This window comes from Nannobrachium achirus (genome assembly GCF_963921795.1).
Source record: "Nannobrachium achirus genome assembly, chromosome: 23".
Lineage (NCBI taxonomy): Eukaryota > Metazoa > Chordata > Actinopteri > Myctophiformes > Myctophidae > Nannobrachium > Nannobrachium achirus.
Genome location: NC_137830.1, coordinates 34,990,891 through 35,013,046, shown reverse-complemented (window position 1 = coordinate 35,013,046; position 22,156 = coordinate 34,990,891). Strand labels below are relative to the sequence as shown.

The 22,156-nt window shown below is 41.3% G+C and overlaps 1 protein-coding gene and 1 long non-coding RNA gene across 2 annotated transcripts in view; both read left to right on the top strand.

Moving 5' to 3' along the window:
* ttll12 (tubulin tyrosine ligase-like family, member 12) overlaps positions 1-1,440 on the top strand; it is a 46,238-nt gene extending 44,798 nt beyond the window's left edge. The window contains exon 14 of the mRNA XM_080754055.1: positions 742-1,440. Within this exon, the coding sequence (XP_080610181.1) occupies positions 742-893 (152 nt within the window). The 3' untranslated portion in view covers positions 894-1,440. The remainder of the gene's footprint in view (positions 1-741) is intronic.
* Positions 1,441-8,178: 6,738 nt separating this feature from the next.
* Positions 8,179-18,587, top strand: LOC308309052. Its single transcript, XR_013963304.1, has 5 exons — positions 8,179-8,407; positions 10,878-11,383; positions 13,317-15,242; positions 17,862-17,912; positions 18,055-18,587. It is a non-coding gene; the product is annotated as an uncharacterized lncRNA (long non-coding RNA).
* Positions 18,588-22,156: the final 3,569 nt, after the last annotated feature.

Genomic DNA, 22,156 nt, shown 5'->3' with positions numbered 1-22,156 from the left:
TGGGAGAATAAATGCCTGAAACAAGCAACGTCTGTAGATGGCTTTACAGTAAAGCTCAGCTCAAGACCTATTTCTTCACTTTTAGTTGATTTTTTAATCTCTGTTATTCATGTCCTCACTGTTTTTCCTGATTCACTGCCCTTTTTGCTAATACTTTAATGTTTTTGCTTTTCTTTTTTGCTTTATTGTTGATTATTTGTACCTTTTCTGTAAAGCACATGTGCTTTATTCTTACTCTGTAAAGCACTTTGAGACGCATTTTAAGTCATGAAAGGTGTTGTAGAAATAAAGTTTATTATTTATTTATTATTATTATTATTTATGTAGTTATTTGTGTTTATGTAAATGCTTGCCCAGGCAGGATGCAGCGTGGGGGATTGGTGGATAGATGCTTTATTACCCCCCTTGTGCCACCCAAGTGAAAAACAACTCTGCTCTTAACAAAATGGTCATCTACATTGTTCTCCTTTGCCGTTTCCTAAATTATAAGATATACAGTAACTAAATTGTGTGACTTTGTTAATAAGTAATACATTATTTTAAAGGCAGTAACATTTATATACATATACACGTGGCTGGATAATAATGAATAAATCTGTGAAGATATTGAAAATATTGTGATGGCCCGGGTGCTCGGGAAAATAAAAAGACGGGGAGCCCTAGGCTAGAAGGTTGACCTGGAGTGGAGAGACACCTTGCTTGATTACACTCTCTAATTAGTGTGTCTTTTGATGCCATCAGGTGAACGTGTCATGAAGCCTCAGATTCTGGAGGTGAACTTCAGTCCAGACTGCACTCGGGCCTGCCTCTACCACCCTTCCTTCTACAACCACATGTTTCAGACCCTGTTCCTGGACCAAGCGGAAGACTGCCCAGTCACCAAGATCCTATGATCTGTGACATCACTACATCCCAGTGGTGTTTTCCAGTTTTTTTTTAGAGGGTATACGATAATTATTCCCTCCCACATGCACGGCACACGCACATGTGTCGGGGGGCGCTCTCCATTCCGACATGTCGCCACTCCGACAGTGTCTTCTTATTGTCTGAGTGGCAACACTTCCATAGAGGTTAAGGTTAGGGTTAGGGTAAGAGATAGGGTTAGTGTTTGTCGGAAAGGAGACATGTCGGAATGGAGAGATGCACTCCATGTGCGCGTGTCACTGAATTAAATAGCCCAGCCCTTACTCCTGCGTATAAGATACTGTACACTTCCTTGGATGGTTACTGGAAATACATTCTCTTAGACTGCATATTTTCACATTTTCTTAGACGGCATACTAAGTATATATACTGTAACACGGTAGAACACACCACTGCTACATCCTATTCCAACTCAGTCAGCAATATCAGCCACCACAGACATTTTACTTTTCTTACTTTCTCTCTTCCCTGCCCCTCCCCCTCTCTTGACCCCATTCAGTTCCCATTGTGCTTTTAGTCCAGTCATTATATGAAAATCACACCTTGTTGTGAACTGAGTGGTGGTCAAATAAAAAGAGTCAAATAAAAAGAGTCAAATACATGGATTGCAAGGTTGCTCATGCTCAACAGTGGCGGGAGACAGACGGACGGCCGGACGGACGCATTGTGATCTTAAATCCAACTATTTCCAACTATTATTTATTTATTATTATTTTGACCTGCTTTAAGAAACTCGGCTAATGATGGACGGGGTGGACGCATTGTGAGCTTCTAGATTAGAGCTGGGATCGGGCCAATTTTTTCTGTCCGTTCTGAACCCGTGTGGGCCGTGTCCGACAGTTTTTTGTCCGACCCGAATCGACGTCCGAGCATTAATCATTAAAATGCGTCCGACCCGCGCCGAGGCCCGAACCTTATGTTTCCAACGCTTTTTCCCCTCCTTTCTTTTTCTTTGAGGAAGCCACTGATTTACACTCACAAGCAAACTTGTTCTAATGTGCAGTGCATGGCATGCAGCATGCCTGCTTGTTACCCTTAATGTGAATATTAAGCCACAATGTGGCTTGTGAAAGTATTTAAATAGTAGGCTATGTTAGATTATTAAATAATACAAATAATAACGTGCGCTGCAAGTTTCTGCGCCTGGAAAATAGCAGATCTACAAGCTCACAACGCGTCGCGGATGCGAGGCGTTGTGAGCTTGTAGATCAGCCACATTTTGTCACGGAACACGCCGTGATGAAGAAGTATAAACCAGGATTTACTTGGGTGATGTGTGTTGAACGGACGGACGGACGGAGCTGCAGTGCAGAGTGCACACAACAGCGCCGAAAAATAATAAAAATCCAATGCGAGGTAAAGTAGTGGGAACACAAGCAGGGAGCTCCATTCAGCGGCACGCCACTTCCAATCAGAGTTGTCTCCGGCTGCAACATTAGCGCGAGCAGCCACACACACACACACACACACACACACACACACACACACACACACACACACACACACACACACACAGGAGTTGCACGCTGCGTGCATCATCAGAGAGAGTGAAAAAACGTTGTGCGTGCTGTTGCAGCCACCCAGTCGCGGACATTTGTGTGTGTGTGTGTGTGTGTGTGTGTGTGTGTGTGTGACTGTGTGTGTGTCTGCGCGCGCGCCCTCCTTGCTACGCGTGTGTCTACAGTGTGTGTGTGTGTGTGTGAGAGAGAGAGAGAGAGAGAGAGAGAGAGAGAGAGAGAGAGAGAGGGTGTTGAGTCTGCCTGCTCAATAGCGCCCCTCCTTTAACGTGTGTGTGTGTTTGTGGTCTGTGTGTGTGGTCAGGAGAGGTATGGCTGGCGACAGACATACACGGCGACAGACATACACGGCCAGTAACATCGTGAAAGCGAATTACAGGAGTGGTGTGACCACCACTCAAAAAAAGCATTTGTTTTGCATGAAAAACATTCCTTGGGCTAAAAACGGACCCCAAAAGACTGAAAATTGAGAACTCATCACTAAACCATCGTTTTGAGTGGCTATTTCTTGCCCAAGGAATGTTTTTCGTGCAAAACAAATGATTGCAATGGATTCAGAATAATTAAAACCCCCTAGTTTGACCCCTCACATCCCACTTAAAGCAGATTTTTTTTTCAGTCATGTTTTCCTTTATATTGTAGTGTATAGTGAAGGTAGGTAGGTCGTTTTTAACTTTGCCCTGGTGTGATTCCTTGGGACTTTTTTTCCCTCACTAAGGACATATTGAGGATACAAAATCAGTTGAGTTTGCTACTATTGCAATTTGTTTGAGGTTTAGCCTAATTTTGGCCTAAAATGACTGGACTATTTATCCCCTACTACCCCCAATATACATGATTTATGTATATCGGCCTTTTGCATATTTTGTCTTTATAGTTGGTCATTCGTCTTTGTCATTGTAATAGCTTCTTTGCCTTGAAGTAGATTATTCACTTTTGTTTTTGTCGTAAACTACTAAGCCTTAAGCTAGGGTGACCATATTTTCAGCCACTCAAACCGGGACGTGAAACACTGTTGCCTAAAACCGGGACCCTCAAAGCAATGTGCACGTTACCGCGCACGCGTGTGCCCATTCTCTAACGTTCGTGCACGCGCACACACGAACAGCAAAGGTTGCAAACAGGCAGTGAGTGATTGACAAACATGCTCAGTGTTGAATTCAGACACGCAATGAATTTGTTCATGTTTTCTGATGGTTAGGTGAGCACATTTTCATGAAAAGAACATGTTAAATGTCTATGCAACGGTTGCAACCACTGAAAACAGCTAATATTATTTTAATTCTGGCAAAAACTGGGACAATTTTGCAGTGAATGTTGAAAACCGGGACATATTGGTGTTTTAGAGATATTTGTCGGGACACTGGGACACACTGCTTGAAAACGGGACTGTCCCGGGTAAACCGGGACGTCTGGTCACCCTACCTTAAGCCCTTATTAGGGAAGTGGTTCTCAACCTGTGGGCCGGGACCCACATGATCTGGGTTGGGGTGGTGTGGGTGGGGTCCCCACTCCCCAGATGACTGTAAAGGTACAATTTAAGGACTTTTAATACCTCAACTAAAATTCCAAGTGCTTGTCAGTGTGGTCCCCATTTCAAATATGATTATTTTGGGAGGTTGTGGCCTAAAAAGGTTGAGAATCACTGGCTTTAGGGAGACAGACACAGTTCACTTCAGTTTCTCCCCTTTTCTGGACAGTACAATGAAAGAGGGTGCTCTCACAAAGGCTAATATTAACTTGCAGGTAAAAATGACTAGGCTACTCAGAAAACATCTGATACCATGCACAATAAAAAAAGTGGGATTACATGATATTTGTCTCATGTACTGTATAGATAGATTTCAAAATATTTACAGGTTGCTTATCATGTAAACTAGAACACAAGCTGCAGTCTGCATGACCTGTCTGTGTAAATCCGAAAACTTTTGTAAAGTACTGTATCTGTTGTTTTCATTCAGTTTTAACATAATTCGCTTATGGGTGGGTGACGTGACGTAACGTTTTTGCTGTCCTCGGTGTCAAACATGTATAAATAAAAAATATATTTGTCAAAAACCTTCTGAATATTGTGCAGGACCTTAAGCTTTATGTGAACTTACTCAAGATTAAAACATTTCATTCCTCATTTCTTCAGAATCTTCAACCAAACATGGCAAAACTCATATGGTGTGACTGTCCTGACCTTGTTTCTCAAAGTGGGAACTTGAATAAAACTAAGAAAAATAATTGCTAAAAATCATTTGAAAATGAATTTAGGCTAAAAAAATGTCTATTTTGAGCCTATATCTTTTCAAAGTCAAAGCATAATGTTTTCAGTCATTTCTGATCAAAAACATTTTGTCCCCCAACCCAAAATCATTTGGTGTGACACTAGTTTGGAAAAATTAAACAGGCAATTATTTGGACACCTATTGGCTAGAGAGGTCCTTCTTCTGTAAGGCTATTCAGCACTCCCAGCACAACTGCAAGACAGGTGTCTGAGGTGAGTTATGATTTTAACATTTTCATGAAATGCCATCTTGTTGAAACGTTGACAAACTCACCATTCTGGATGTCTTTTGGTGTGACACCTTTTCTTAAAAAAAAGCTTAAGTTATTTGAAGTTTTGGTCATATTTCCATGTAGATCTAGGCTGCTTTGTTATAGCTAGCATGCTGTTAGCATGCTAATGTGTACATAGTAGCCTCAAGGTAAACCTAAATGGAGAAAACAGTAATATGGTGTGACACTTAATCATATGGTGTGACATGTCTGCTTGTCACACCATTATGACTTGACTGTCACACCATATGATTTATACTGTATTTAACTACAGATATAACAACAAATAACAAAGTTCCATGTTTCTTTTGTACATTTAAACATTTGTTTTAAACATTTTTACATAAAATGTAATTTAGCTTCATTCAGTGATACTTCAAATTCATCAGACAGAGCAGAAACCCCTTCACAGAAACCTTAACATATTGTTTCAATCTAAACAATATTTTCTCTTTGTCTTAAACTATACATTCCATTTTCTTTTGTCAGCTGGAAAATGACAAGTGCTGAGAGAACGAGAAAGTACAGGGAGAAACTAAACAATGACCCAGCAAGGAGAGAGGAGCCAAAGGGGCGAGACTGCATTTTCTACGAAGAGCAGGAGGTTGTCTGTGGCATAGCAGAACCGCAACAAGGCAGCCGGTTTGCTACCCTCACCAAATACGACTGGCTGATGTACAATACAGTCTAAATGTATAATCTAATCTGATCTAATACTTTTGTACTTTCACTCACTGGACTGGACAGTGGACAGTGTTAAGGTAGGACCCGAGACAAAACTAGCGAAAATAGCTGATCTACAAGCTCTCAACACGTTGTGCTGCGAGAGCTTGTAGATCAGCTATTTTCGGAGTTGCGCAACCCAGCACTCTTTAGCTAGTGGAGATGTGGTGTAATGTCATGATTCCTAATTACATTTGTTCAACACAAAAAAATGCTGTGTTCAAGTTCAGGAGACTTCGGAAAAAAGCAATTTACCTGAATGCTGAGTTCTGTTTCCACTAATTGGTGTTAATAAAATGTTGCCTTCAATGCCTTGGCTCCAAGTGTGGCTATGCGCCTTATTGTCCCTTTAGGATCCTTCTGCCGTGGGCCGGCAGAAGACTTAGGTGTGCGTAGCATTCCTGTGCACATCCTCATCATCCATCTACTACTACAATTCTTTCTTATCCCATGTTAAAGCCCTACAATAATATCCTGTTCAGAAATATTAAGGCCATGTTATCCTGGGTAATTGTTTAATCAATCAGTAAAGTTCAGTACTCACTAATAGGTAGGTTAAAACACAGTTTGCTTTGACACATGAAGATATGATCATACGGTGTGACACTAAATCATTTGGTGTGACATTCCAAATAGTGAGAAATCATACCTTTATTAATGATTAAACCAAAAATATGTTTATGGATTACATAGAGAATATTATCAGGAAGAGTCACAAATATTTGTGTAATTTTAGAGAAAGTTTTGACAGAATACATTTAAAATATGTTGTAAGATCATGAACATGGGCCTCACACAGAGTGTTGATTATGAAAATATACAGTAATATACAGATATAATTAATTTTCAAAAAACTATAGTGGATCACTGGTTAGTTATGATAAAGGACTTTGATAAAGTGAGTAACTTAAGAAAGATGTACTCCATTTTCATTTTATGAACAATTATTTTCATGTCACACCATATGACGATTTTAGGCACAAGTACAACAAACTGCTGAATAAAGTCTGATTCCAATAAAATATCTAAAAACAAAATGTATTTCCATAAGGTTGAGAGTGAGTAGAACAAAAGTAAATAACTTTTATGCCTGCAATTTAAAGTTTTTTTAAAAACACATTTTTTGGGGCGTCACGTCACTGACCCATATATAGACTTTTTGGTTAATCCCCTTTCCTTTGAACCTCCTAAAAAACGTCATATTTACATAATTTCATAATTTACAGAAACAGGTGCTGCCTGCAGGCAGACCTATTCAATTTCCATATCCTAATATCAAGGGCTAAAGGATGTATAAGTAAAATGTGGTTGTTTACCATGTTGGCTTCACGGTTCGCATTCGCTACCTCCTGGTTCTTCTGGGAAGACATTGAGCTGTCAGGACCTTGTTTGTTATTGGCTGACCTCGTCATAACAATGTCTCATAGTACTACGGTAGTAATAGTATATTTATATTTCTGTAGTATATTTTTCATCTGGCATCTATGTGGAGGCGTGTTGGAGTGTGGGAATCCACTGTGGACACATGCTGAGCCTGTTTTTGTATTGCTCAAGTTAGCAATACAAATTTTATTATTTTGCGGTGTTAGGCAAAACTCTACCTGTAGCCTGTACATTAAAGATCAACAAGCAAACTATAGGCTACATATTTTGGCTCCTACATTTAAATAAAATATTTAAGGCATTAGCCAGGGATGGATCCTTTTAAGCACATTACTTGGGTAAATTTACTTTGAATACTTTGAACATTATTATTAAATGGGAAATGTAGCACAATAGGGTTTTTCACTGTCTTATTTTTTAATTGGTAAAGCTTTTTGGGTCAATTTGTATTGCAGCAGCACTCTGCCACTTTATAGTCTTTCACAATATCTTTTTGGCAATGTCTTTTGGACACTTTTCAGAGGTCTGGAAGTTGGAGTTGAAAGAGGGGGAGGGGTGCGAGGCTCCTCCTACATAGCTTCCAGTTCGGGATTTATGGCTCTTTGAAGTGAGCTCTAGGATCCGTTCCTTTCTAAGAGCCGTTCAAAAGACTGGCTCATTTCAAATCAATTCAACCATAAAGGCTGTACATTTCGGTCATATATACATTTCCGATAATAGCCGATCATTCTCAAGCTAACAATGATTTTTCTAAATTGTATTATACCGGCGCTTGCCGGTAATTGGAAAACCTGTGAAATGGGACATTCTGCATTACTGCATAATGAGTACTTTCTACTATTGGTACTTTAGGTACATTTCAAACTTCTACTTGTTTTGTTGCAGAGTATTTCGACATTGCAGTATTGATACTTTTACATAAGTAAAGAATTTGAGTACCTTTTACACCACTGTTCCCTATACTGCGAACCAGATTCCATCGTTCATTTCAAAGAGCCGTTCAAAAGACACGATTCGTTCACGAACGTCCCATCTCTAGCACAGGCGCGAGCACACACACTCACACAGCTCGGGGCGCACACGCACACAACACGTTTAACGTCAACGTCTCAACAGCAGCTGCAGCGGAGTGGATTTAATGACCGTTTACTTGTTTTTTATTTTGGATATACAACACATTCCGTGAGTTGGCAACTTTGCAGGCAGTTATCTCTTGACTTGACTCAAACTGGAGGGACGCACCGTTGGAGTTGGATTTATCGACGCCAGTCTCTGGAATAACAACTCGCAGTGGAGGAAAAAGGAGAAGAGAAGGGGTAAATGTTCGAAAACAAGGATACAGCACTAGTCTGCAGCACGGCCAAGTGTCGTGTTTTTAAACCACACTTAAAGGAATAATATCACGGCACGCCAAATGAAAGCAAAACAATTCGAATCTACTCTTTATCTCGGGTCTGTTTTCTGTATTTTTGTTACAAAGGGAAGCGCGAGGCAGCGTCACAGCGTGGGGTTACACATCTCCATTCAGAAACCTTGCCATTCAGAAGATTGACTTCCGTTATTCTAAATGGAGGTTGCCACTCAGAAGATTGACTTCCATTTAAGGTGTCACCTAAACCTAACCTTAATCTTAGTGGGGGTATTTCCGAATGGGGATGTTTCTAAGTGGGGGTCTTTCTGAATGGAGGTCTGCACCCCACAGCGTGGTACGGTACGTCATGGCTCCCCTTCAGGCGATAAACATCGCGTCGTTCGACGGCAGTGTCGTTTAGAAGAAAAATAAAACGAGCTAAACAAGTTTATAGACTAACATCACGTTGTGTGAGTGACCAACTGACCGTTCCCAACCAGTTTGAATGTATGTGGAATTATGTGCGTAGGATTGTACATATAATTTAGGTAGGTAGGACTGTGTGTGTGTGTGTGTGTGTGTGGTGTGGTGGTAGGGGCGGGTGTGTGTGTGCGTGCTGTAGCAGTAGGCTAGGATAGTAGCTGTTTGGGTATATGCTATTTGTGGAATATCGCTGTAAAAACAAAGTTTTGCATTAGTTTTAGCCCCTTTTCCACAGTCCCAAGTCCAACACCACACCGCCCACGTGTGCCAGGTTCTCCACTACAAGGACCTGGGTAGAGTGGTGTGAAATTGGTACTAAACTTGGTACTAAAAAGTAAACAATCTAGAGTAGGTCTGAGCTAGCTTCCTATCGCCAAAATAAAAGTCTGGGTTTCCGAGGCTAGAGCTAGGCCAAACGGGGCCAAACACTTCATAATGACTGATCACTCGCTGACTTTTCATTTAGACCACCAGTATATAGTTCAGTTGTAATACATGATCAATTATATATTCTATTGTGTTATAACCACTATTATAATCGATTATAGCGTATTATAATTATCATAGTGATACATTAATACGTTATAGTGTATTATAATCAGTTATAATCCATTATAGTGTGTTATAATTTAGGATAGTTGTAATACAATTTATATTGTATTATAATCAGTTAAAAGGGTCAATTTGTTTCTTACCAATAGGGGTACTTTTGTCTAATGGAAAATGTAGATATTTTTATTTGGTGTGGTGTGGTGCTAAAGCTGCAGTCGAAAAGGGGCTGAGTCTGGTGTAGAGATGATAACATCCAGTGCCAGGCAGAAATGCCAATACTCAAGAGGCATGGCACCACGTGTAGGCTGGAACAACAACAAAGTCAACTCTAAAGTGCTTTACATAAAACATTAAGCTTTAAGAACAAATTGAACACGTGAAAAGCTAAAAGGGACATTTGAGTACTAGCCTAGCTGCAGCTATACCATCATCCACCCATGTTAAAACAAGGAGGGAATGATACTGCAGTTAGTTAGCTAGATGCATTAGTATCTAGGCTGGTTATTATACCAGGCTATTTGAGTACACCCACGGTTCACCCCTCTCCCCCGTGAGACAGAGGGTGTTCACAACCTTTTTTTCCCCCAGTCCATATATATATATATATATATATATATATATATATATATATATATATATATATGGCAAATCATCATTAATGTTACATATATAGCCATTTTTATAAATGAAATGTATGTCGCAATTTCTTAAAGGAGTCATTCAGACCAAAACACATATAGGGCCAAATCTGCCTTTTATCATACCCCTTTAGTCGATTTTTTTCATAGCTGCCCCTGTTGCTAGATTTCGGCTGCCCCTGTTGCTAGATTTCACGGGCTCTCTCATAACTAACACAGTGGATTGTCCTTAGGCTAGTGCAGTTATTTCTTTAGCAGTTATTTCGTCCGCCACTGTTACTCCACTGTAACTCCATCATAGGGGAAACTGTAGCCCTGGGCAAGATAGTGAGGGGAATTCCCTCCCTCTGTACAAGATCAGTGTGTGAATGTGAATGGAGTAGTAGTGAACAAACCATGAATTCAGTTATATCTGATTACAGTGCATCTAAACACAATGTTGTCTGTACGCAACTTAAAGATCCAACTTTTCAACCCGACAACCCTTGTTGCGAGCTAGAAGATCTGTTCTTTTCACTACCTAAACATTTGTTTTATAATTTAGGGAATTAAATGCAGATCCGATTCCTGTTTCCGGTCCAGACAGGAAGCACCTTTTTCGGCACTTCAGCACTTTCTTTTTTGTCAATCTTTTTTTTTAAATCATTATAAATATGAAATACAATATAATCTGAAAACTGCGGCTAAAACTTGGGTAACTCGTAGCAGTCAAATTTAGTCAATGAGTTAACAACACATGTTATTTCTGTTTTTGTTCTCTAGACCAAAGAAGACTGCAGCTGTCCAGATCACTTCTAAGTGTCGAGGGTGTGGGAGCAGCAGGTGACTGGGAATGAGCACGTCACCACGCCACGCTGATGACCTCATATGTACCTAGGCTGACTCGATAAGACAATTTATGATGAGCAAGCATTCTGAAAGACAATTTGCCCCGTATTCATCCCATATTTTTCAAACTCCAGAAACATTCATTACAAGACATAATGCTGGATTGCCTCATTGCCCGCCTGGTTCTACATACATTCCTCCGACAGATGATGAGATATTGGCCAATGTTTTACAAGTAATAAGTAATAAAAGTCAGAGTACGGATGACATTGCAGAGCGAGTCGGCTCCCCTGTGATTGAGACATCTTCCACGAGTACGGGGGACATACCAGAGAGAGTCAGCTCCCCTGTGACCCCCTGTGATTCCACGGTCGATGATGAAACACTGTGGCACTTTCAGAACGATGAAAAGGATGATCACACAAGATCCAGACCATCAGGTACAGTCTCTGCTGTAACTGGCTCAAGTGGGGTCTGGTTACCCCAGGGGTCCTTGAGGGGGATCCAGGGAATCCCCGGTAAAATTAGTTATCACAGTCAGTTTAACCCTGTACACAGCTATTTGATCTTGTAGAAAGGCTGTTTATTATTATTTTTTGAATATGTTTGAGCAATTTAAAAACACATTTTGTATGGATGTCCCTGGCACAACATATTTTCACGTGGGGGTCCGCAGCCAAATGCATCCAAAGCGCGCCCGACTCTTTTGGTTGGCTGTTTCCTGTTGCTGTCAAACACAGCTAGTGCGTTATGTAGGCTGTAATACTTGTTGGCTATAATACTTGGCTTTATCCAAAGCGTTTATGAATGCTTGTCTGTTCTAATACTTGGAGACGCCTAGGCCGGGTGTCTCTCTAGTATTCGCTGGCCGTCCCCGTTTCTCAAAATGACTGATCAGCGTGTTACGACGTACAAGGTGATATTTCGCCATATGTGGGGAGTTAATTGCTTCTCTGCTGACGCACAAGCCATGAAGATTTTAAGAGAAGATTCTACTTCGCAACACAATGTAGGCTCCAAAATGACACACACTTCCCCATGGCAAATATGTGCCTTGCGTGCAATGCGTGGCATAACAGTAACAAGCCCACCACCTATGCACAAGTAGGCTAGTAGTTGTAAAAAGGATATTAGATTATAAAATAATACATACTTCAATGCTGCATGAATGGCAGAGATGAGCCATCAGAGTGATTAGCCTCCATCCATTCACCTCTTAAAATTATTCTGTGCTGCCTGAATGACATAGTGATTAGCAGAGATGATGAGGCATTATATTGGGGGCTAATGCACCAAGCCACCTATATGCACAAGTAACCTAGTAGTTGTAAAAAACGATTAAAATAAGTATTCTCAAACTCTTAAAACAGACAAGCGTATTTTCATTTTGACAGCAACAGGAAACAGACGGTCGGGGGTGGCACGGTTTGGATTACAGCAGCTCTCCGGGGGCATGGTTATCCTAAATCTTACGTGCCTTCTAGAATCACGCTAGGGGTGGGTGATATGGAAAAATATTGTAGGATACTGTTTTATCTTAGTTTTTAGGGTTGTCCGTGTCCGTCTGTCTGGACGTGTAAGATGTGTACACATTTTTACGGTCTATGGGTTTGCCCAGTGCTGTGTTCTACCTGTCACGCGGGTATACAGAGTATGCTGTGAAGACATTGAAAAAGCGTCTGCCCTCGTGAACCTTTCAATATAGCGTATCTGATAGGCATTATGCACTGGCGTATGTGCTGGCCACACGAATAGCCGCAGATCATAGATTATAGTATGCTCTCAAAAATAGTCTAGAACACACCACTGGGTTTGCTGCACTGACATGCTCTGATGTCACTGTGTGATGTCAGGGGAACCAACCAACAGAATGGGTTTGCCACTCTGACATCACGCTCTGGCTTCACTGAATCCCTTTTATGCCCATATATGGAGTTCCTTGATGTCATCAATATTAATGATGCCCTGTTAAAGCGATCCCTGTGATGCCAGGGGAACAACTCCCTTTTATGCCCAAATATGGAGATATGGAGATCCCTGTGATACCAGGGGAACAAATCCCTTTTATGCCCATATATGGAGATATGGAGATCCCTATGATACCAGGGGAACAAATCCCTTTTATGCCCATATATGGAGATCCCTGATGTCCACATCACTGTGGCGCGACCTCGCCGCTTGTCGCTCTGAGGCGTCTTACTAGTTTTATGATTATTGACATATGATAATTATATTAGGTATGTAAGTATGACTTTGTTTTGGCAGCAAATTAACAGATAATTGTTAAAGTAAATGTTCAGAGAAAAGACGGCTTTTATTAGTTCTGGTGTTACACATTTATAATTTTTCTTTTTTTTTTGTATTCCCTACCAGAGATGAGGAAAGGAGGAACCTGGAGCATACAACCTGTGGCAGAGGAGATGGAGGACGATCTGTACTGCATGACTGATCTCCCACGTGAGGAAGCCCTGAAGATACTGTCAGACACCCAAAATAAATCGGACCTACAATATGAAGATGTTACTGATGAAGAAGGTCCGCAAATGGACATGAATCCGCTCAATCAAGGAGAGAGTGTTTTAGAACCAGCCTGCAAATGTCCAGTTTATATTGAGAATGATGATGGTGATTTTGTGCCCCAGCCATGTCCTGCGTGTGTGAAAAAGGATGCTACTGATATACCCTCTGTAGACGGAGTCCTTTGCAACCCAGCCGCAGTTAATGCCGTGGGCTTCCTGCAACACAATGAGATTGAAGATGGGCTATTAAAACCTCAACAGCATGAGGAATCGATGGTGGATGAATCTCCATCTGTGAATGCACACGAGTGGGGAAACGAAACCGAGGATGAGTTGGAAGACGATGACTGGATCGTTATTGGTCCCATTGGGATATCATCCCTTAAATATATACCCCCAGATGTTGTCTCAAAGTCCATACCAGCTTCTTCTCAGCTGGAAGTGTTTGACGACATGGATAGCTTTAAGGAAGCAAAAGGGATACACCCTGATCGTATCCATGATATTGAGGTCAATCAGTCTAATACTGGAACGGCAGTACCCATTGCCCCGAGCAGGAGCAAACCTCCATTTGGAGCAGTGCCTCGGAGAAGTCCACAGCAAAGTATTGAAAACGGCTCAGAATACCCAATGCCCCAAAAGGAGAGCAGCTCTGATGACTCCGATTTTAGTGAGAGAAAGGTTGATAGAAGAAAAGTGAAGAGACGAAAACGTTCAAAAAGTCAAAACATGTTCTCTGAATACTCTGAATCAAAGGCTGAACGTGACCAACAACACAACAAGCCAGCTGACTGCCAAAAGGGAGGTTTAAGCTCCCTTGACATTGAGGGGGGGCCTTGTACTCCGCAGAGAAGTCCACAGTACAATTCTTCTGAAACTGAAAACAGCTCTGATTGCTCAATATCCCCACTACAGAGAAACCGCCTAACAGTCCCAAATCCATCGCTTTTATTTAGGTCAATATCCAATTCTGAGAGTGGTGTGCATGACAATGTTGACGCTGAATCAAGTTCTCCAGTGCGCAGGAGCATGTCACACGAACCTGAAACGGAGACTCAAAAGATACAGGAGACAATTTTAAAAACTCCAAAGCATTACTCTGAAAAGAAGGAAGCCAAAAACGGAAAAAGCAAAAATGACAAAGAGGAGAACTCTGGAAGATGCCGTCCTGAATTGGAACCCTCGAGACGATTCAAATCCAGGCAGGAATCCTTATTCTCTGAATCCACTGTAAATTCTGGGAAGGCAAGGGAAAAGCCTACAAATTCCAGACAAAGTTCAGCTGTTTTAAAAGCAAATGGTTTTAAACCCAGAGAAGGCCCTACCGTCTCCAAGGAAGGCCCCAGAAAGTCATCTTCTGCAGCTTCAGGGATAAGGAAAATACTGGAAGGTAGTATTCGTGAATTGAATCCTTTAGGCAGTCGTTTAGGCAAGAAGACCAGCGTGGGAACGGACGAAGAGAAGACGAGAACTGTGCCAGGACCCCTGCACTATGCCACTGTCAGACAGAGACACAACTCTCAAGAGTCTGCTCCAGGACAGAGGCTTAACGCTCATGCATCTGCTCCCGGACCGAGACTTAACTCTCGCGACGCCGCTCCCAGACAGAGACACAACTCTCAAGAGTCTACTCCCGTACCGAGACGTAACTCTCACGGAGCCGCTCCCAGACAGAGACACAGCTCTCACGGATCTGCTCACCCTCTGAGGAAGAAGACCATGGAGCAGGCCAGGGGTGAGACCAAACGGAAGTCAACCCCCATACATCCGACCGAACAAAGTATGTATTTCATTTATTTTGGTGCATTTATATAGCGCTTTTATCCAAGGCGCTTTACATAGATTGTGCATTACATTCACCCATTCACACACACATTCATACACCGATGGCAGAGGAAACCATGCAAGGCACCAACCAACCTGCTCATCGGGAGCAACTAGGGGTTCAGAGACTTGCTCAAGGACTCTTCAACATTCACTCTGGGGGAGCCCAAATTCGAACTGGGAACCCTTTGTGCTCTAATGACGGTTTCTCTATCCCTGAGCTATGCCACCCCCATTGATTTGTTAATCATAGCAGTTGTCTATAAATGATTGAATGAAAATGGCTTTTAGTTTATTTTTATCAGGTCGTAGAAATACGCCCTGTCAATGCCTCCAATGTCTCCAAACCCAAGATTCCTCATTTGCATCATTCTGCCGTGCCACTACAGCCAATGAGGAGGGCTATTTTCCCTCATTAATAATAGGGTTTGGAAGCCTAGGCTATGTCTCTGCAGACAGCACGCAGCGGGTCGCGCTTAAAAACTGAATCGAATACTCCAGTGTAATTGCGCTGGAATGTCGGCGATATGACTTTATTATTCTTTGTTAATGAAAAAGTGAGAGCTAAATAAGTAGTAGCCTACACCTACACTGTACTTTGACTACCTATCTATTGATTGATTGAAGACTTTATTAGAAGTTTGCATTGAAAAAGGTACAGTTTCATGACGGTACAGATCACTGTACCGTCACCAACAGGTGTGTGTGTGTGTGTGTGTGTGTGTGTGTGTGTGTGTGTGTGTGTGTGTGTGTGTGTGTGTGTGTGTGTGTGTGTGTGTGTGTGTGTGTGTGTGTGTGTGTGTGTGTGTGTGTGTGTGTGTGTGTGTGTGTGTGTGTGTGTGTGTGTGTGTGTGTGTGTGTGTGTGTGTTAGGGATGCGAATCTCGACCACTGAGGCGATACGATACGGACCTCGATACACTGCCAGCGATACGATATAATTGCGATACATTGAAATCCTGCCGATACGATACATCGCGATCCACCCCTGTTCCCGATACGATGCGATACGATTCACGATTCACCACGATTCAAGCCCAAATCCCAAAATTTACAAAACATAGCGACTAAAAAATTATGAAATTTAAATTCAAGGCACTTTATTGTTTTACTGTAGTACTAGGCTCTGTCTAACAACCCAACATAGGCCTATAGTATTCTGGGAGAACACAAAGCTGCTGGCTATTGTAGAATTGTTTCATAACTAATCATATAGAAGGCCTATGTCATTATTAGTAGGCCTATATGTCCTCAACTGGGAGTCAGGGACCCCAATCCAGGGTTATTACAGAGGGCCTGCCAAATATTTGTGTGATACAGTAGGCTATAATGCCTAGCCTACAGCGAGGGTCCCTGCTTGATCTCTGTCTGAGCTAAGGGGTCCTTGACCTGAAAAACAATAAAGTCCCTCCCTGGTTTGTATTATATTATATTATATTATATTATATTTAATCCAGGATTATGCAATTTTTATAGCCAAAATGTTTTAAAACAGACCTACAAGCTCTCAGCGCGTCGCATCCACGACGCATTGTGAGCTTGTAGGTCTGCTATTTTAGGTGCGACACCCTTGTACTGCGATGTATAAATTAGGCTTCTTTCCCAGAGCAGAGCAGCAGCAGAGAAAGTGAGAGAGTTGCTTGCATCAACAGGAAAGTTGTAGAACAGTGACAAATACTTTGTTTTAAACGCAAGCAGTAGTCCTACAACACCCAGCAACATTGTTGTTGTGTGTGTGCAGTTAATATAGCGCAGAAGATGATCTCAATCAATTGTCCGTCGGAGATTCGCTAAGAAACGGCTATTGATTACATATCACTCGATCAGCCTGTGCTACTCTGTGACAACAATCAGCGCAGCGGACTTGGATGTTATAAAGCTAAGTACTGTACAACTAATCTTGCATCTTTTTAACCCGTGGGGCTGCTAGTTCGTCCGTGTTGATTCACTCGCATTTCGCTGCACTGTCTGTCTCCCTGGTTGCCTGCATGCAGAGTGCAGATGTTGTCCGTCTGTCCGAGTCGCAGCTCGCGTTAAAGACTGGCTTTTGGGGAGGGGGTTGAACGGCTGATGATGGTGCATTCATGGCGCCTCGGAAACACAAGATAGAATTAAATACTATATGGAAGAACCGATACACTCGCGGAATCTACCGATCCAGACACTCACGGTACGATCCATCACGATTTCGGCCGTCTATTGTACCGGTACACACTGAATGAACCGATTCAACCGTATCGCGGACGTTTGTATCGCGATTACGATCCGTACCGGTATATCTTCGCATCCCGTGTGTGTGTGTGTGTGTGTGTGTGTGTGTGTGTGTGTGTGTGTGTGTGTGTGTGTGTGTGTGTGTGTGTGTGTGTGTGTGTGTGTGTGTGTGTGTGTGTGTGTGTGTGTGTGTGTGTGTGTGTGTGTGTGTGTGTGTGTGTGTGTGTGTGTGTGTGTGTGTGCGCGCGCAAGAGACCTGTGTTCTTTGTTATGCTAAAGAAAGCGACAAGTATGACCTGATATATGACTTTTTTTGAAGTATGGAGCTCGGAATGGAAGTGCCTGATTTATCTGTCTCATTACAGGTGGCTCGAAGGATTTAACACATTACAAATGGAGAGATAAGAATAAGAAAGGTATGAAGCATATTCCTTCTTCCCCATTTTAATCTTGCATGGCTGTTCAAGTGATCTTATTATCAAATGACTAAACCAATTGTGCTTGTTTGAAGTGTTGATGCTGTAACCCATTTTCTTTATTCTCTCATGTTTGTCGTAGGCAGAGACTCCCCAATGGAATTGGGATGGTCATCATGAATAATCCTTGGCTCCTCTTTGTAAGCGCACCTTATTGCTACAAATCCCCATGAGAACATTTATTTTCATATTGAAACTATTTGTCACATGCATGGATTTGAGTACATGGTGTTTTATTGTTTTCTACTTTTAAACGTTTTATTACTACTTCAATGATTGTTTGTGACGCATCTCATTGCGGCAAAGCCCAATGAGAACATTTCTTTTCATATTGAAACTATTTGGCCCCTGCATGGATTTGAGTACACATGGTATTTTATTGTTATGTTAAACAACTGTATTATTATGTTTTTGATGCCTATCATGTCAAATGTTATACAGATTCATACAGACAGGTGACAAATTAAAGGAAAAACATGAATAACTGAGTGGAGAAACATAACTCTAGCATCCGGTTCCATAAGGGTGCATCCTCACAGGCATGTTTTATTGCGGTTAAAATGAATCCCCAAGGGCATTGTTGGAAAATGTGCATTGTTTCGGCTGGTGTGAAGACTCATGGGTATTCTGTTGTGGATCAAACAAATAAATGTGAATCCACAAAGAAACGGTGGTTTGGATGTGCAACAGCATACAGTTCACTGTTGGTGTGAAGGCAATCGATGTAAAATGCTGGAAATGAAGCAACAAATTTGGCCATGAAACATTGTGGTAGAGCCCTGCGCAGGTTAAATCACGCTCTATTTGATTTCTGACCATTGCCGCCTGTCCCCTCAATGATTTCATTTCTGACCGCCGATCCCTCCCGCATAGTTATTTGTGAGACAGTCACAGATGAAGGTAAAGTGTCACGGGAGTCACTATTTTATAGCCTATAATATAGGCTATAATATATTATAGAGAGACTCACAAACAGGACTATTTGTGAGTCTTGGTTCTACAGACTCCAACTTTTGCACACAGATGGCTTTTATACTGGGAACTGGGAACCCTTCGTGCTCTAATAAAGGTTCCTCTACGCCTGAGCTATGCCCCATAGTATTGTGTAAAAGTTCATTTTTTTCTGTAATAGGCTATAATTATTTTTTAAACTTTCATGTATTTTAGATTCATTGTGAATGCAGTGCATGTTTTAATTTGGATTTTTATGGCATACAGCTCATGAAAATCAAATCCATACGTCAGAATATTACTATTACTATACTACTATTACTTAACATACTATTACACACAACCACTCAAAAGAAGGATGTATAATACAGAAATGTCAAACTTGATACTTGGTCTGAAAACGTTTGAACAGATGTCTTCATCAATGGGGCGTGGCATGAAGGTGAACAGCCTGTGGTGCTGCTGAGGTATTATGGAAGCCCAGGTTTGCTTTGATAGAGGCCTTAAAGGAGTAGTTCACCCCCAAAATGATGAAAAAGTCATTTTGGGGGTGAACTACTCCTTTAAGCTCATCTGTGTGGTTGAGTCTGGTGTCTGTCATGTTCCTCTTGACAACACAACCCAGATTCTCTGTAGGGTTCAGGTCAGGCCAGTTGGCTGGTCAGTTAAGCACAGTAATACCATGGTCAGTACACCGGTTACTAGTATTGGCTCTGTGGTTGGTGCCAAGTGCTTCTGGCCAAAGGAAATTGTTGTAAACCAGGCTTGAGGAGAAGTCTTGTTTCCTCTGCAGACAGCAGAACAGATGAGACGGGCAGTAACTTTGTAAATTAAAAACAGTTTATTGTATACAATGTCACAACAAAAATGATGAAAGGGATTGTCCACAACAACTTCTCAGTTACAACAGATCTTGTTTATTTTCAATGTTCACAGGTGTATCTTCTCAGTCAACAGCACACTTTTCTTCTCAGGTTGAAAATCACAGCAAGTCTCCTCAATGAGCTAGACTTTTACTTCCATCCTAACGAGGAGTGGACAGGAGGAGTCTTCCGAAGTCAGTTAGCATAAGACCAACAAAATGCTCAAATCTGAGCCCTTATATAGCCTAGTGCAACTTACAAGGAAAATTGACAGTAAATGATATATCATGATGAATGTACCATGCTTAATTTCCCGGCAGGACTCGTGTAACATTACATCATCCTAAATATATCCATACATTGTCGTATGTCCGAGTGCCACGCTGTGAGCCTGTAGATCTGCTATACACGTCTGAGAGAAACCTGGTTAGGTAGTGCCTGGTTTGGTTCTAAATGCATTACATTTAGGACATGCTAATGACATGTCATTTGTCAGTGGGGCATAATTGAATCACTAATGGTCAACTACATCATTACTGGGAAATTATTGGGAAGAGGAGAACCTCTTCAGTAGGGGAAAGGTTATGAGCTTTCAGGGCCTGATATACATTCAGTTTTCACTGAAATACATTGAAAACACACAAATATCTATTTAATCTGTGTACATCGTAGTTGTATTAGCATTAAAATGTGTTTGCACTTTAACCTATTGTTAAATACAGCTGATGATGCTGATCTGCAAGCTTGCAGCAATGTAAAGCATTGAATTTGTGAGCTTGTAGATCTGCTATTTATAAACATAATATATTTGTGAAAGATCAAATTTACCTGGAGAAATTAAAAAAAGGTTGAGAATGCATTAGCCTACTTTATAATTACAAGAGCACATAGAATACATAATAGTTCACAGGTAGCTAATTAATAAATTATTTTAATTTAGCAATGCAGTCAACTTTCTTTCACGTCCTTCTACCATCTGATTGATGTTCATTTGTGTTTACATCGATCTTGGTCACTGAATCATACCCTACAACTTTAGGCATTTGACCCATCTGGGAGTTTGATTCTTGAGCCCCTTTTTGACTGCAGCTTTAGCACAACACTACTCCACACCACACCAAAATATCTACATTTTCCATTATACAAAAGTACCCCTAAAGGTAAGAAACAAATTGACCCTTTAACTGTGATTATAATGCAATATAAATTTGTATTACATCTATCCTAAATTATAATACACTATAATGGATTATAACTGTGATTATAATACACTATAAAGTATTAATGTATTACTGTGATAATTATAATACACTAATAGATTATAATTGTGGTTTAATTGCGGTCAACACAATAGAATCTATTAACATGTATTACAACTATATCCTGGTCTAAATGAAAAGTCAGTGAGTGATCAGTTGCTATGAAGTGTTTGGCCCTGTTTGGCCTTGCTCAGACCTATACTCTAGATTGGATACTTTTTAGTACCGCTTTCACACCACTCTACGTCTCTACCCAGGTCCTTGTAGTTAAGTGGAAAACCTGGCACAAGTGGGCGGTGTGGAGTGGTGTTGGGCCATGTCAGTGGAAAAGAGGCTCTTGGAGTCTGACCAGCGGCAATGTCTTCTGTCCGCTGAAGACATGCTGGCGAAAAAAAGAACCTCTGGGAACTCAGATTGCTATTAAGCCTACTTACATGAGGCAATGACGCCCCCTGGTGGTAATTGTAAAGACGGATTATTTAAAAATCACATTCATGGATACTAAACTAAACCTAACGTGGATTTCACATTGATGTCCACACAATCCTTGATAAGCTACAGTTAGTTTTGTCCTTGTCTTGTAAACGAATTAATGTAGTATTAGCCATGTATTTCTAACAAAACTATACATTTCTAAAACAATAGCTGGGAGCTGGGTCATGAACAATTTGAAAAACCCAGAAAAGGTGCAAATCTTTAGATCTGTCTGTATATAGGTCTAAAATCACCAACCCTGTGTTTACTCTGTCGAGGTGCCAACTTGCGTCTTGTACACTTGTGCGCCAGCAGAGCACGCAAGTATTGCGATCTGTGTATGTGGGTGGGCAGGTTGGCACTCTGCCGAGGTGCCAACTTGCGCCCGGTTTCCAAGGCTAACTTGCGCCTTGTTATTTATATCAGGTTGCACTTGTTGTTGGTGAGGTCACCAATTGGTGACTTTACCATTGGATGACATCAGCTTTTCATTGATTGATTGAAGAATTTATTAGAAGTTTGCATAGGAAAAGGTACAGTTTCATGACAGTACAGTTCACTGGTACAAGCCTACAAGGTCAACTAAAAGGAGATCCTAGTAAGCTTTTCGGCTTATTTGCACAGGAAACCTTTATGT